The sequence below is a fragment of the Onychostoma macrolepis genome, chromosome 06, assembly GCF_012432095.1.
Source record: "Onychostoma macrolepis isolate SWU-2019 chromosome 06, ASM1243209v1, whole genome shotgun sequence".
Classification (NCBI taxonomy): Eukaryota; Metazoa; Chordata; class Actinopteri; order Cypriniformes; family Cyprinidae; genus Onychostoma; species Onychostoma macrolepis.
The window spans coordinates 20,631,622-20,648,020 of record NC_081160.1 but is presented as its reverse complement, the minus strand read 5'-3'; the positions used below and the strand labels follow the sequence as shown (position 1 = coordinate 20,648,020).

At 38.0% G+C, this 16,399-nt stretch overlaps 1 protein-coding gene across 2 annotated transcripts; it reads right to left on the bottom strand.

The window, feature by feature from the left end:
* Window positions 1-582: 582 nt before the first annotated feature.
* il12rb2 (interleukin 12 receptor, beta 2a) lies at window positions 583-16,399 on the bottom strand. Of its 2 annotated transcripts, none has more exons than XM_058778278.1 (16): window positions 16,242-16,399; window positions 15,863-15,972; window positions 13,748-13,999; window positions 13,260-13,374; window positions 12,958-13,133; window positions 11,847-11,980; window positions 10,653-10,794; window positions 10,056-10,141; window positions 9,449-9,650; window positions 9,185-9,355; window positions 8,974-9,072; window positions 8,213-8,368; window positions 3,883-4,020; window positions 3,635-3,734; window positions 3,461-3,545; window positions 583-1,764 (listed from the first exon to the last, which is right to left on the bottom strand). In XM_058778278.1, exons 2-16 carry the CDS (start codon window positions 15,930-15,932, stop codon window positions 1,399-1,401), a joined length of 2,292 nt encoding a protein of 763 aa, XP_058634261.1. In that variant the 5' UTR covers window positions 15,933-15,972; window positions 16,242-16,399; the 3' UTR covers window positions 583-1,398. The 2 variants fall into 2 exon arrangements, with proteins under 2 accessions (XP_058634261.1, XP_058634260.1); XM_058778277.1 differs by having other exon boundaries at window positions 15,863-16,023; window positions 16,242-16,391.

The window sequence follows — 16,399 nt, the reverse complement described above, 5'->3', positions numbered from 1 at the left end:
CCCAGCTGTAAACGTTTAATGCATTGGCCAACATAAGCAATTAATTTTTTGTGCAGCATGTTTTAAATCTTGGTTAAAGGTAGTTGATAATATGAACATTGAACAATTGCATTTTAGTACATGATGCATTAATGTTAACAGATTCAAGTTTTGAATTTAAAAATGTTATATTTTGATATTAAAGTTCATGCTGTAGAAATATTATTCATGTTAACGAATGGGACCTTATTGTAAATGAAATATTGCATATGGATTACTTTAACTGAAATAACCAGATACTCATATGATGTTTCCTGGTGTTGGTTTATTTGCATTTACCATGGACTTAGACTTTCAAGTCTGTATTCTGCAAAAGTATTTGGCAGCTGTCAGTATTTCTGTGCTATTACGGGCCATTCACATTTCCTTTAGAAAATGTTGAAATCTAGTTTATTATTGAGGTTTAGTTTTTGAAATCCACAGGAACAACTTATTTATGACTGACTGGTAAAATGTATATCTATAGGCCAAAATCATGTGTTGCCATCTCTCCAGACCCATTTAACATTTCATTTTAAAATTGTAGTGACAGTCAACCACACATCCAAAAAAAAGAACATTTATTTTTTACTTCATGCTTTGAGTTTAAAGGTTTACATGCAAATAAAAACTACATTAGGACAGTATTCAGCTGAGCTGATGAAAAACTGATTACATGTATTTGTGTCAAACATCTTGCATTAGAGTAGATATGAGTACTGAGTCTTGATATTGAAACTTGTGCAATTTTTTCTTGATGTATTGTGAAAAAGTTGAAAAGTTACAGTGTTAAAGTTAGTGTTGGACAGCTGCTGAGTGTTTTAGTGGAAAGATGGAACTTCTGTAGAATATGGCATAAAACCTTTACAATTTACATTCGTTAAGTATCCGTACTCTTGATGGGCTGTTAACAGTCGGTTAGGTCATCTGTATTTCAGAGATAAGTAGCTGAGGCAGGCTGTGTACTTTTTTTTTTTTTTTTTTTTTTAAGTAAAATATTATTTGACTTCTATGCCAGACTTCTTCAAACATTTGGTCCGCTTAAACCAACCGCTTCCTTAAAATCAACTGCAAGCTTGCATTCAGACCTGCATCCATCCATCCAATCAACAATAGACAGATAGAAGCAAGTCCCTGTCATACATTGTATTCATTTCACTTAAATGTTCATCACAATATACAAAAAGAAAATCTTTCGTTATTTGTGTTCCATTGAGACTTTAAAATGTCCAACATTAGCCTGAGATGCCGAGGTATGCCTGGGTTTCAGAGCAAGGAGGAAAAGTTTGTCCTTCTGACTGACTATTCTTGGGATGTCCATTGTTATTTTTCAGCATCCGTAGTATAGTCACTGTCAGGTCAAATTTTAATGCTTGAGAATCATGTGCAATCCAGAAACTCGCTGCAGTCTATTTTCACTACATCCAGCGTCAGCTTCCCTCCAGTTAAAACCAGGGGCTCCAGGAAAGGGCTGTGAGTGCTTGGAAAGAATTCAAATTCGTCCAAACCCATCTCTTCTTCTTCATCTTCCTCTTCTCCTCCACTTATTGCGCCATGAGTGGAGATGTAGTCCTCCGTCATGTCTGTGATCCTGGTGATCTGCGTGGCATCAGAGGAGCTGGACTCCTGAGAGAAACTTTTGATGTAGGTGCAGATGGAGGGATAGGGAACTTCCTCCACCTCCACGTTATCAGGCTCCTCATTCATGCTGGAGTCACATTGGTCTAGGTAGAATTTGATTTCACTCTGTGTGGGAACGGGAGCAGGTGTGTATTAGTTAATGAATTACATTTAAAGTTCATATTTACACCATTTTGGCCAAAAAATGCAGTTTTTCAACCAAATTACAATACTCCAGTAGGTTTGGGAAAATGTGTTCAGTGTTTTTGTGTTCCACAAAATTGTGTTTAAAAAAAAAAAAAAAGAATTATATGTAAACATATACAGTAGACTGACATTTTTTACCATTGCACCATGTGAAGTTTTTTTTTTCTTTTCAGCATTAATAGCATTTTGCTAATGATTTCTGGATCTTTAAAAACGCAACTTGAGACTCTGCCTTCCCCTGTGTCCAAATATGCCTACTTCCCCGGGATGCAAAAAACAGTAGGCCTATATGAAAACAGTAGTATGTCCGAACTCAAAAAAGTAGGTGAAATACATTCTACTTAACATTCTAAAACTAGTTTGTCTGTATTGCTTTAACAGTTCAATAAACAAAGTGTTAATATTGTGTAACTTACATTTTAGTCAAAATATTGCCAATTAATTAAAATACAAATTTTGCTCCGCTTTCGAAAACAGTTCCAAATTAAGTTAAATCAAAATGAATGTTTTTGAACAAATCACTTAAGCGAATGATTCAATGACTCACTCATAAAGACAGTCAGCTGTTTTGTTTCTGAATGAATCAGTGTTTTGAATCAATCATATAAAGGGATAGTTAACCCAAAAATGAACATTATGTCGTTCAAACCGTAAGACCTCTGTTGATCTTCAGAACACAAATTAAGATATTTTTGATGAAATCCAAGAGCTTTCTGACCCTGCATATATAGCAACACAACTATCACATTCAAGGCCCAGAAAGGTAGTAAGGACATCGTTAAAATAGTCCATTTGACATCAGGTGGCTCGACCCTAATTTTATGAGGCTACGAGAAAACTTTTTGTGCCACCCATAATGATGTAACCTGAAGAAAGAGCCACAGAAAAATTCCTACCACTAATGCACAGACTGACAAGCGAGTGGGCTGATACAAAGAATGAAAAGTCCCAGTGCTACTGGACTGTATATCAGGGGCCAGTTGCATAAACAAAGCCATTATGTTAAGCATTTGGGTTGGTCACACTACACTTTTCATTCCATTTGTGCATATGAGCTCATGCAAAAGAAGTTTTGCATTTCAAAGTGCTTCAAAGTGAGGTTGGGTGAACTCTGACCTGCAAATTAGTATCATGTGTGACCAATAGAATATTGACACATCATAGCATGACCTTTTAAAAGAACAAACTTTAAAGCTGCAAGTTTGTAGCATTGCAGGAGAGTGGAGTAGAGTATAAGTTGAGTTCATGTTTTTAAAAAAAGATAAGCGTCTGAAGGAATTTATTGTAGTCCAGTGTGACCAACCCTTAAGAATATGTCGTAATATTCTTACCAACTAGCAATTAGCCAAGGGGTAATCAGTCTTACATTTTGTCCTCAAATTAGACATTATGTAACTAACTTAAATGATGACCAACTTGTAAGACTAGTCTGGAAAGTTCATGCAACCGGCTCCGAAACTCTTGCAAGAACAGCCAATCAAACTGAAGGACTAGAATTTATGAATACATGTGAATGAGATTTTAAAGCTGAGGTTTTGACATCGATGCCCACAAATGCCGTTATAGCTCACTTGTTTTGAAAATACAGCCTGGGTGGACATTTCCATACATTTACCTGGTCATCAGTGTATGCCTTTGCACATTTGCTGTTTGCTGGATCTGGAATATTAGGCAGCAGACACTGGCAACAGCATAAGAATCTATCGAGCAGAACAGACATGGCAGTGTTTTAAATCATAAAACCGCCTTTTTGTTTCTGTAGAATTTAAAGCATTCTGCTGATTCCTACCTTTTCTGGACAAAGGTGAACTGACAGAAGCACAGGAGGATTAGACAGGCCAAAAGTACTGCTCCACCAGTCAAGATCACAAAGGACAGCATTTCCTCAGCTGAAAGAAGATGACATAGGTCACTCATATCAAATGGGTGACAAACATCTTTTTCACAAAAGCACTTTTTTAAAAAATTATTTGGATTAAAACCCAGCATGTGATTACTAAGATTATTTTTAGTGTTATAATCTACATAAATACATACAGTCTGATGGTGTGCAGAATGGGAGAGCACTTCCTTTGGGTCCCTCCCCAGCATCAGTCCAGGCAGTGACCCACAGATTGTAACACTGTGCTGGTGACAGACCGCTGATAACATACTCTCTGTTTGGATGGTCTACACCTGCAGCCAAAGTGTAGCACCACATTAGAAAACTCCTAATATCACAGTTAATTTAGCACTGTTATTGATGAACATTCTGGTACAACCACTACATACAGTGAGGAAAATAAGTATTTGAACACCCTGCTATTTTGCAAGTTCTCCCACTTAGAAATCATGGAGGGGTCTGAAATTGTCATCGTAGGTGCATGTCCACTGTGAGAGACATAATCTAAAAAAAAAAATCCTGAAATCACAACGTATGATTTTTTAACTATTTATTTGTATGATACAGCTGCAAATAAGTATTTGAACACCTGTCTATCAGCTAGAATTCTGACCCTCAAAGACCTGTTAGTCTGCCTTTAAAATGTCCACCTCCACTCCATTTATTATCCTAAATTAGATGCACCTGTTTGAGGTCGTTAGCTGCATAAAGACACCTGTCCACCCCATACAATCAGTAAGAATCCAACTACTAACATGGCCAAGACCAAAGAGCTGTCCAAAGACACTAGAGACAAAATTGTACACCTCCACAAGGCTGGAAAGGGCTACGGGGGAATTGCCAAGCAGCTTGGTGAAAAAAGGTCCACTGTTGGAGCAATCATTAGAAAATGGAAGAAGCTAAACATGACTGTCAATCTCCCTCGGACTGGGGCTCCATGCAAGATCTCACCTCGTGGGGTCTCAATGATCCTAAGAAAGGTGAGAAATCAGCCCAGAACTACACGGGAGGAGCTGGTCAATGACCTGAAAAGAGCTGGGACCACCGTTTCCAAGGTTACTGTTGGTAATACACTAAGGCGTCATGGTTTGAAATCATCCATGGCACGGAAGGTTCCCCTGCTTAAACCAGCACATGTCCAGCCCGACTTAAGTTTGCCAATGACCATTTGGATGATCCAGAGGAGTCATGGGAGAAAGTCATGTGGTCAGATGAGACCAAAATAGAACTTTTGGTCATAATTCCACTAAACGTGTTTGGAGGAAGAAGAATGATGAGTACCATCCCAAGAACACCATCCCTACTGTGAAGCATGGGGTGGTAGCATCATGCTTTGGGGGTGTTTTTCTGCACATGGGACAGGCGACTGCACTGTATTAAGGAGAGGATGACCGGGGCCATGTATTGCGAGATTTTGGGGAACAACCTCCTTCCCTCAGTTAGAGCATTGAAGATGGGTCGAGGCTGGGTCTTCCAACATGACAATGACCGAAGCACACAGCCAGGATAACCAAGGAGTGGCTCTGTAAGAAGCATATCAAGGTTCTGGCGTGACCTAGCCAGTCTCCAGACCTAAACCCAATAGAGAATCTTTGGAGGAGCTCAAACTCCGTGTTTCTCAGTAACAGGCCAGAAACCTGACTGATCTAGAGAAGATCTGTGTGGAGGTGGGCCAAAATCCCTCCTGCAGTGTGTGCAAACCTGGTGAAAAACTACAGGAAACGTTTGACCTCTGTAATTGCAAACAAAGGCTACTGTACCAAATATTAACATTGATTTTCTCAGGTGTTCAAATACTTATTTGCAGCTGTATCATACAAATAAATAGTTAAAAATCATACATTGTGATTTCTGGATTTTTTTTAGATTATGTCTCTCACAGTGGACATGCACCTACGATGACAATTTCAGACCCCTCCATGATTTCTAAGTGGGAGAACTTGCAAAATAGCAGGGTGTTCAAATACTTATTTTCCTCACTGTATCTCTGACCATTTCTTCATTACATTTACATTACATTTTGCTACCTGTGTGCCACTAACCCCCCTACCGGTTACTTTTAGACAAAAACCTACGCTCTTTTTCTCCCTCCCATCTTTCCTCTGTAGTATCCTCCTCTCTTCCCTCACCTACCCATTTCTCATATCTGGATGTGAATGCAGCTACTGACACTTTATGCTCTACCTTAACCTCTTGTCTAGACGACATTTGTCCTCTCTCCTCTAGGTTAGCACGGGCTGCCCCTTCTAACCCCTGGTTATCTGATGTTCTTCGTGAACATCGGACTAAATTCAGAGCGGCAGAGAGAAAATGGCGCAAATCAAACGATCCCTCGGACCAGAGTAGGTATCAGTCTTCGCTCTCATCTTTCTCTGCTTAAGTCCACACTGCCAAATCCTCACATTTCCACAACAAGATCAACAGCGCTCCAGACATGCGTAATCTCTTCAGAACATTTAATTCTCTTCTCTGTCCCCCTCCACCACCTCCCACCACTTCTATAACAGCTGATGACTTTGCCACTTTTTTCACAGACAAAACTAGATCGATCAGTAGTCAGTTCTCACCTCCACGCACACAGGACCCCCAACCAACCACATCCACTGCTAAAACTCCCATCTTCTCCTTCTGTCCCCTCACTGAGGCGGAAGTATCCAAACTTCTTCTCTCCAACCATCCTACAACATGTCCTCTTGACCCAATCCCCTCACACCTTCTCCAAGCAATCTCACCCACACTCTTACCAGCACTCACACACATCATCAACACATCCCTCCTCACAGGCATCTTCCCCACTGCGATCAAGCAGGCTCGGGTAACCCTCTGCTCAAAAATCCTACATTAAACACTTCTCTTATAGAAAACTACAGACCTGTCTCTCTCCTTCCGTTCATAGCGAAAACACTCAAACGAGTTGTCTTCAACCATGTCTCATTGTTTCTTTCACAGAACAACAAACTGGACGCTAAACAGTCAGGTTTCAGGAGTGACCATTCAACTGAGACTGCGCCAGTCTCAGTCACTGAAGCCCTGCGAATTGCAAAAGCCGATTCCAAATCATCAGTCCTCATTCTGCTGGATCTATCTGCCGCCTTTGACACTGTCAATCATCAGATCCTCCTGGCCACCCTCTCATCACTGGGCATCACTGGGATTCCACTTCGCTGGTTTGAATCCTATCTCACTGGTAGGTCTTTCAGGGTGGCCTGGGGTTCCTCAGGGACCGGTTCTTGGACCCCTCCTCTTCTCCACATACACTACATCACTGGGTCCCATCATACATGCACATGGATTCTCCTACCATTGCTATGCTGATGACACACAGCTCTATCTCTCTTTTCAACCAGATGATCCAACGGTAGCTGCACAGATCTCAGGCTGTCTGCCGGACATCTCGGCATTAATGAAAGCTACACCTGCAGCTCAACCTGGCAAAGACTGAACTTCTTGTCCTCCCTGCCACTCCAACTCTACAGCATAACTTCACCATCCAGTTAGGTTCATCAACAATTACCCCAACAAACATCAGGAATCTTGGTGTAATCTTTGATGACCAGCTGACCTTCAAAGAGCACATTGCAAAGACTGCTCGATCTTGCAGGTTTGCACTACACAACATCAGAAAGATCAGGCCCTTTCTGACAGAGCATGCTGCACAACTTCTTGTCCAGGCCCTTGTCATTTCTAGGCTGGACTACTGCAATGCTCTTCTGGCTGGATTTCCATCAAACACAATCAAACCTCTACAAATGTTTCAGAATGCAGCAGCACGACTGGTCTTCAACGAGCCCAAAAGAGCCCATGTTACACCTCTCTTTATCTCCTTGCACTGGCTACCAGTCGCAGCTCGCATTAAGTTCAAGTCACTGATGCTTGCATATAGAACAACCACAGGCTCAGCACCCACCTACTTGCACTCACTATTAAGAATCGACATCCCTTCCAGAAGTCTGAGATCTGCTAGTGAGCGATGCCTCGTGGTACCATCACAGAGAGGCTCTAAATCACTCTCCAGAACATTTTGGTTCACCATTCCTGGCTGGTGGAATGATCTTCCCACCCCTATCCAGAGTGCTGGATCACTGTCAATTTTCAAGCAACAACTGAAAACTCATCTCTTTCAACACTATTTGAGTTCATCCTAAACTTAAGAAGAAAAAATAAAAAACTTTCTCTCTCTTTATTTATTCCTTCCCTTGCTAGCTTGGACTTATTTGAACAATGCCTGAGACTTGGTGTTGCAAGCACTTCGTCTGTCTGATTACCTCTTCAAGATGAATCGCTTTATGTATTCCCCAATTGTAAGTCACTTTGGATAAAAGCGTCTGCAAAATGACTAAATGTAATGTAACATCGCAAGTAAGTTGCTGTTTTTGTTTTGTTTTTTTGGTGAAATCTTGGGAGCCAACAGTAAATATTGTATCTGTAAACATTTATCCACCAATTAATAGTTGTTTAACGGCCTTAAAATAAGATAGGCCTTACTGAAACTGTGAATGTCTCCCTTCAAATTGTTCTTCAAGTAGACAGTGTATTTTTTCAAACAGCCTCTTCTCTTCCTTTGAGGGATTTCGGACCATTCCACATTCAAGCTCTCGCTGTTCTTCGAGCAAAGTTTAGGAACTGGACCCTCTTCTGGAGCTGTTTTAAATTACAGAACACAGTGATTATGATAAGGAGAGTCATGCATTTTTAATTAGATTCTCACAAGGGCTACATTTATTTTTATTAAAAAATACATTAAAAATAATAGTAATATTTATGTTTTATTTATATACATATTTCTGATTTCTATTTTAATATATTTTAAAAATGCAATTTATTCCTGTGATGGAAAAGCAGCCATTACTCTATATATCAGTGTCACATGGTCCTTCAGAAATCATTCTAATATGCTGATTAGGTGTTCAAGAAATACTTCTAATTATTATCAATGTTGAAAATACATCTGTTTAATATTTTTGTGGTAACCATTATTTTTTCAGGCCTCATTGCTGAAAAAAAGTTCAAAAGAACAGCATTCACTGAAAATCTAAATGTTTTTTAAATGTTTTTACTGTCACTTTTGATCAATTTAATGTATCATGGCTGAATAAAATTTATTTTCTTTCAAAAAAATAAATCTTACTGACTCCAAACTTTTGCGTGGAAGTTTGTGTATATACAGTACATACTGATTTAACCCACTTTGATGATTTTTAATCCACTTTTTGAAGATTTATGCAGAATGAGCATTAAGAATGAACCTGATTGCCATGTGGAGATGCCTTTAATGAATGCCATTTTGGGAGCAGGTGATTGCAGAGCGGTAACTGCACCATCATAGCATTCTTGAGTCTGCAGACCTGGATAGACAGCAGAATAAAAGGTCAGAGAAAGAGATAAACTACTTTTATTACAGTCTAGAAACCAACCAATTTTGATTGTTCTTAACTCATGCCATCCAATTAAACTTGCCTGTAATGTGAGCTGTGGTATCCACCACTCTAATCCACTGAATCGCCTCTATGTTTCCAACTGGATACCAATGCACCACATACTCAGTGCCTGCAATAGCAAGCTTGTGCCAGAAGAGGGCAACACTATGATTATTCAATGGCCTGTGTGACACCAAACCTGAAACCAGACCTGTAAACACAAAAAGTAGGCTTAACTTGCTGTTTTATTAAACCACAGTTATTTGGCTCAGCATTGCTAACACTTCAAAAACCACAAGCTTACCTGGAAAATGCAGCTGAATAAATTTGACAGGAGATTGACCAACTGAGTTAATTGCGGACACTGATACAGAACAATTTGAATAGCATATTCTCTCTTTTCTGGTGGGTGGAACTGGGATGATAGAGTTCATAATTCCCGTTTCCTCCTGAACACTTATATTATACCTCTGAATTATCCCCTTGGCATCTGATAAATTCAGTTCCTAAAACAAAGAGAACGTGAATATAAAAGCAGTCTTTATTACTCCGTTGTTTGTCTGAATGCATGCATCTGACCAAAATCTTGACAGAGTCAGCCATTAATCACATGAGGCACAAACATGACTCTAAAAGAGAGAATTCTCAAATCCATCATTTCCTCTAAGCCCCTACTCAGTTTTTTGTAAACTGAAACTGACTGTAGACTAACTTTTGGTTTCAGACTAACAGTGTGTTTGGGAAGATGCAATTCACACGAGTAAGCCATCACTTAGTGGTGGTTTGACCTTTAAGGGCCTGTGTGAAAAGTAAAGTATGGGGGGAGGGGATCGTTTAGCGGCCTGTCCGTAGCATGTACACCGTTACATAAACATTAATAGAAAACACAAAAATTAAAAAGGGTTACGTGCCTTCCAAAATATGTCGAAACACTCGTTGTTAGATTGTGGGGATTTCGGTGCTTGAAGGTACCAGACGTCAAGCACCTTATCAGGAGCTAAAGAGAGAGAGAAGAAGGAAAACAGTTCCGTTCAGTCAAGCTCTTTTTCTTTCACTTGGCATGTAAATTGAGTAAATAGTTGATTATCAGTATATTGTGGGGTGTATTACTCTTACAATCTCCAAAATTCTTTTTAAGTTACACCAAAAGTCAGTACTTTCCATCTTTTTTATGATCACTTCTCAACTAAGTCAAAAGTTAATTTAATCGGTCACCACTCAAGTTTGCTTTTACTAGTTTTGGCACAGTCTCTCAAGAACCTGTGACCTGTTGACAAAAAAAGCGACTGTCCTACGTCAGTCAACTTATCTAACACCATCATGCTTCTGAAGTACTCTTTCCAGAACACACGTAACTACCTACATTCATTTGATCCCTCTCACGCTCTCTGATGACTTTAATAGAGAGAGAAAATAAACAGCTCACAATAACTACGCAAGAAAACTGCCTTCAAAATTCAATAATTACAAAATGAAGGTTCTTACAAGTAATATATTTTACAACTTACCTTCTTCTTTGGTTTTTACTTCCTTTGGTTGACTCCAGTCACTCCACAGACCTACTCTATGGCTGATTTTCCTCCTGATCTGGAACTTGTACGTGGTATATGGCTGCAGTGAGGATATGTTCAATCTGCTTTTAGCATTAGTCTGTGGAGACAATATAATATAATCTGTTGTTTTCCCACCATGATGTTATATCTTGACTATGAAGATTTCTCTGGTTTACTGTTAATATGTCTGTCAAGAATGTTTGAACGCTTCTTTGAAATTCCCATGTAGAGATTGTATTAAAAGGAAAAGTTCACCATTATTATTTTCCTTCTTTAGTGAAATGCAGAAAGAGAACATGTGAAAAATGCAAGCATCTGTTTTCCATAAAACAAAAGTAAATGGAGTTTTAAAGTTTAAAATGGTTGTGCTGCTTAATATTTTTATAGAAACTGATACATTTTTTTCAGGATTCTTTGATGAATCAAAAATTCAAAAGAACACCGTTAATATGCTGTTCATTTGATGTATATCTTCATTCACAATCAAATACAACATGCCATCTATGAATGAATCACACACTGTTTGATGTCACTGATGCCAAACGGCATTCAGAATTTCCCTGTTTGTGTTCCAAGGACACAAGGGTGAGTAAATGATGACAAAAATTCATTTTGTTTGAACTATCCCTTTAAGCACGCAAATGGCAGAAGCACTTTCACCATTTGAAAGCATTTTTAGGTTTCGAATCAACTAGACCACTTTTGGATCTCTAAACATGTTTTTTCATTGTAATGACAATGTTTTGTATTCCTGCAAAGCTGCTTGTCCTATACTGTATGGAATAGTTACTGTAATAATGTTATTGATGAAGACACATCAAGACGTACACTGTGGGAACAGCAACAGTCAGCGGTTCAATTTCCTAACGATAAGGATTGAGAAAAACCCCCTTCCTTGACATTTCTTATTCCAGATTTGAGTCATCGTGGAGGGCTTGTGGTTTGACGACCAAACTAGTGTGAGGTTTTGTGGGTTTTGTCTGTGTCAACATGAATCGACTTTGCAACTCTGCATTTTTATTTATCAGCTTTACCAAGACAGATGACTGATAGGTCTGCAGGTACAGAAAGTGGCTTTGAGTCTGTATACCACTTCAATCTGATTGTAACCGAACAATTAAACCACAATTTTTCAATCAGAAGCTTTACCTGTAGGGTGTTCCAGATCCCATTTACCGCACTGTATTGAATTTCAACCACGTTCAGGCTGTGATTGTCTGTGTGTAGGTTGCACCATCGAGAAGCGCAGCTCACATTAACGATTTCAGGCACTGAGGGTTTTACTGTAAATAAACAGAGAAGCAATGCATAGTTTTCAGTCCACATTATTCTACAGCTGAAATGCAATCCAATTCTTTTTGGTTTTAGATGAAGTCAAGATGAGATCTTTTGCTGCAGCTGTCTGTAATAATAACGTCAACAAGTGGGTTGGTGTAAAAACAACCAATTCTATCCAACTGACCTAATTTTTTATTTTTTGGAATCCCCCTACCCACAACACTTCTTGCTAACCAGGCACAACATATGAAAGCTACATACATCCTCAATGTGGATCATTTGTGTCATAAATAGCCAAACAATTTGTCTGTCCTTAGTTTTTTTGTTTTGTTTTGTTTCTACGACATGGACAGCGAAAGGTGAGAAACAGAGTTTTTCTAGTTTTAGTGCAGTGGCTCTCAAGATGAGTTAATTTTTTTAACAAGACAAAACAAGCAAGCATATAATCTTAAACAACTAAACCAGGATTTCCATGGTCTTGGAAAACCTGGATATATGAGGGAGCCTCGTTTTAAAAGTGTGATATCTCCAGATCTAGAAGTAAAAATGAGTAAAATCATAAACATTTTTATAATGAATATATATATATATATATATATATATATTAGTTATGCCAAGCTCTAAAATAATTAAGCAGGTAGAAATTATGAGAAATTATGAATAAAACATTTTAAAATGGTTAAGAGCCACTTCTTTAGTATTTTGCAAGAACGAAATCTCACCCACACACTGTACTGACTGGCTTTGATTTGCATCATGCTGTACGTCTGCTTTTGGCATGGACAGAAAAACTGTTTGTCATATAATTATTTTTTTAAGGAAGCAACAAATGCAGAGTGCACTAAAAAAGAAACAGTAAAAAGACTTCGCAAAAATCAATTCAGTCATCCATATTAAGCATAATTTATCCTAAACAGTGAATTTAACTGAACGGTTTCACTCTTTTTGATGTTTGAAATGATGAGTTTTGAAATTTCTTTACCTATATTTCTGAGGATGATGGTGTGGGGGCCTGAGGTTTTTGAGCCCAGGCTATTAGAGACATTGAGAAACACGAAGAGCTGTGACATTATTGATTTTTTGATGGGGAAGGTGGAGTGACAAAATCCTGTAGAGTTCATAATACTCTCATAGCCAAGGTGCAGGTCATCTTGAACCCTGAAAAAGCACAGGGAAGACATCAAGTAACACAATTAATGAGACTTTTACATACGTCTCTGCTTTGGGTTACACCATATGATCTGTAAACTAAAAGATCCTCCTTGTAAAGCTGATTTGACTAACCGTAACTGACATGTGGTGTCGATTATGGTACCCCTTCCTGTTGTCCAAATGCAACTGACATTGCCAGATTTCATTTTCTGAATGCAGGTCAGATTTTGTGGAACGTCTGGTGGGTCTGAAAAAGAAGCACATGATTGTCATGCATGAAATTTCACTTCACAGTTTCAAAGTCTCCACCCTTGCCAAAGTAATTAGTTTCAGTAAACTAGGTGTCTTTATTTTGCATCTCTAAAAGACATATTTCTAGCGAAGTTGAATAATGTGTTACGATATAAGACAGGGTTACCACACCTTTGGAACAGTGAACCTCCAAGACTTTTCCAATTATTTCAAATTAGGATAAAATCATTATATAAAGACTGCATTTTAGCAGATTTCAGAACTGAAAATAACTTGGAAAATGCATAGTCACTATAGAAATTTAGTGATCCAGACTTATGTGTGTGGGAACCCTGCAATAAAGACATTATATAAAATTACAAGCTTACATCCTGGTTTGATGTCAATTCCACATGGTTCTGAGTATTCCACCTTACACTTGCAGCTGAAGGTACTTGGCACTGTTAAATTCTCAACATCCACAGACACCTCACTTGAATTGGGGAATTGTTTATATTTAATCAGTGTCTCATCCCGAAACATTAGTTTGGTGCATTGCTTGTTAAAGATGCAGGAGAAGGTGAAGTTGGATCCTAAGAGGACTTTTTCTCCTTTGCTTGACCTTACAGTGCACACTGTTTCTGCAAGAAGCATAAGTACAGAGGAAGCAAAAAAAAATGTCATCACAGGATAGCGCAGGGCACAATTTATTTATTTTTTTGTTGGTTTTATTTTATTTTATTTTTTATTTTTTTATGTGCTATTTATACACAGAAACTGACTTTGGCATGCATACGATTTGACGTGCATATAATACACAGTTTTTGCCTGCATATGACATGCACTTTGTTGGCGTGCCTATAATGTGCATTTTGGCGTACATATAATACGCACCTACCCCATACACCCCTAAACCTATACCAACTGAATATAATATGCACGCCAAAGTCCATTTTTGTGTATAAATAGTATGCCAAATAGAAACAGAAAATTGTGCCATTGAAACGCACATTCATAAGATCGGGTTCAATATTTGCACCAGGGTTGTATCCATCATTCTTCCGTACTCAATATTCCCAATATTCACAACAGTCAATCATTATGTTTATTAATGGTTATTTCTTCACTTCAACTATTACATTTTGTCCACCACAATCTTAATAATGTGTTTACAGCCTTAGTTTTTAATAGTGTTGTATAATAACTCAATTAAAACCATGACAAATTCAAATACAAATTTGAACACAGAAGTCAAATGTTCCATACAAATTTAGCATGTAGTAGTTTCAAATCCACATTATCACGGTGTTCTAAATAACAGGTTTTGATATTTAGACCAAATAAAATCTCACGTAGGGGTGTTTCTTTAACTATAGACAGTTTTGGCCCTAAGGACTCTCGGTAACACTTTATTTTAAGGTGTCATAATACAGAGTAATTACCTAATTAAGTACTTAGTAGTAGCCATTGTACTTAAATGAAACAAAATGTACTTAACTAAGTTATGGAACAGCCTGTAATTACAGTTTGTAATTATGCAGATGTAATAGGCAGCTACTGTTACACATATGTTACACAGCTACTTGAACACTTAAGTACAATCTTGATACACTGTATTTTAAGTAGCTTATGCCTGTGTAATATTCTGTAATTTTAATGTAATTAGAAAGGTATTATATGTATTTAAGCTGTGTACTGGTGGGTTAAATCAAACTAAAGTGCAGCTGGATAAGGTGTACAGTATAGATACACATGAAGTACACTTAAGTACAATCTTGATGCACTTTATTTTAAGTAGCTTATGTCTGTGTACTTACATTTATAATTACATTGTATAAAGTCTGCAACACATATGTAACAATCTTTTGGTTACATAAATAGCTGTATAACAAGTCTGTTACATATGTGTAACAGTAGCTGCCTATTACATCTACATAATTACAAACTGTAAGTACAAGCTATTCCGTTACTTAGTTACATGGTAAGTACATTTTGTTTCATGTAAGTACAACGGCGACAACTAGGTACTTAAGTACTAAGTAATTACTCTATATTATGGACACCTTAGAATAAAGTGTTACCTTGGACTCTCTTAGTCATTTATTATATTTGTACAATAATAATATCCAACATTCAATAAACACGCAACACTACATAATTCTGACATTTTCTTTTAAAAGTCATGGTGTCATGGTATCAAGCCATAGTGCCATTTCCACCACACCATCAAATGATGTAGGCTACTTTTTTTTCATTTAATAACAATCTAAAAATTACAATGATGCAGATAACTGTTGAACTTTTTTGCAATAGGGCTTAATCTTACTGAGCCTAATTTTATCACTAGCATTAAATAATATTAACAAAATGTTCTTTTCATGCTTTTTAACGTTTCCAGGATTTTAAAATAACGGGAAAATGCGGTTTGTTGGAATAAAAGTTAAATCCTGGCCCATAAAATTGCCTAAAGAAAATCCCGTAAATTGAAAATAATTATTTCATACCTCCATGTGCACCTGTAGCCAGGATGAAGCACAACATGACGAGGACCGACCAAGTACATTCAGAAGACATCGAGCTCAGTGCTGGAGACCACGCAAACTCACAAGACCCTCTGTGGACAACCATTCATCAGATTTTAAGCGTTGCCTTCCCATTTTACTTCCTTATTAAGAAATTCAAGTAAATCTTAGACAGGTGGAAAAGAACGTGTTCTACATCTAATGAAACTATGTATTTAAGTAGTAGGCTATATACTACAATAGCAGAGCGTGTGTCACGTCGCGTCAATGTCGCGTAATTTTGAGACTTGAAGACCTGAATGGTTCATCGGTTAAAATAACACTTTTAAAGATTTGGTGGTGTATAACATAGGCTACTTACCCCTGCCCATGGGACAAAATTGTTCGGTGTGGTCATTTGTGCTGATTGTGAGTTTTAATGTGGCAGTAGAGCAGTCAAGTGCATCTCCTCCCTCTCCAGTTGAAGAACTGAGAGCACGCGATGTCTTGTGTGATTTGCTTGAACTCGAATGAGTAACT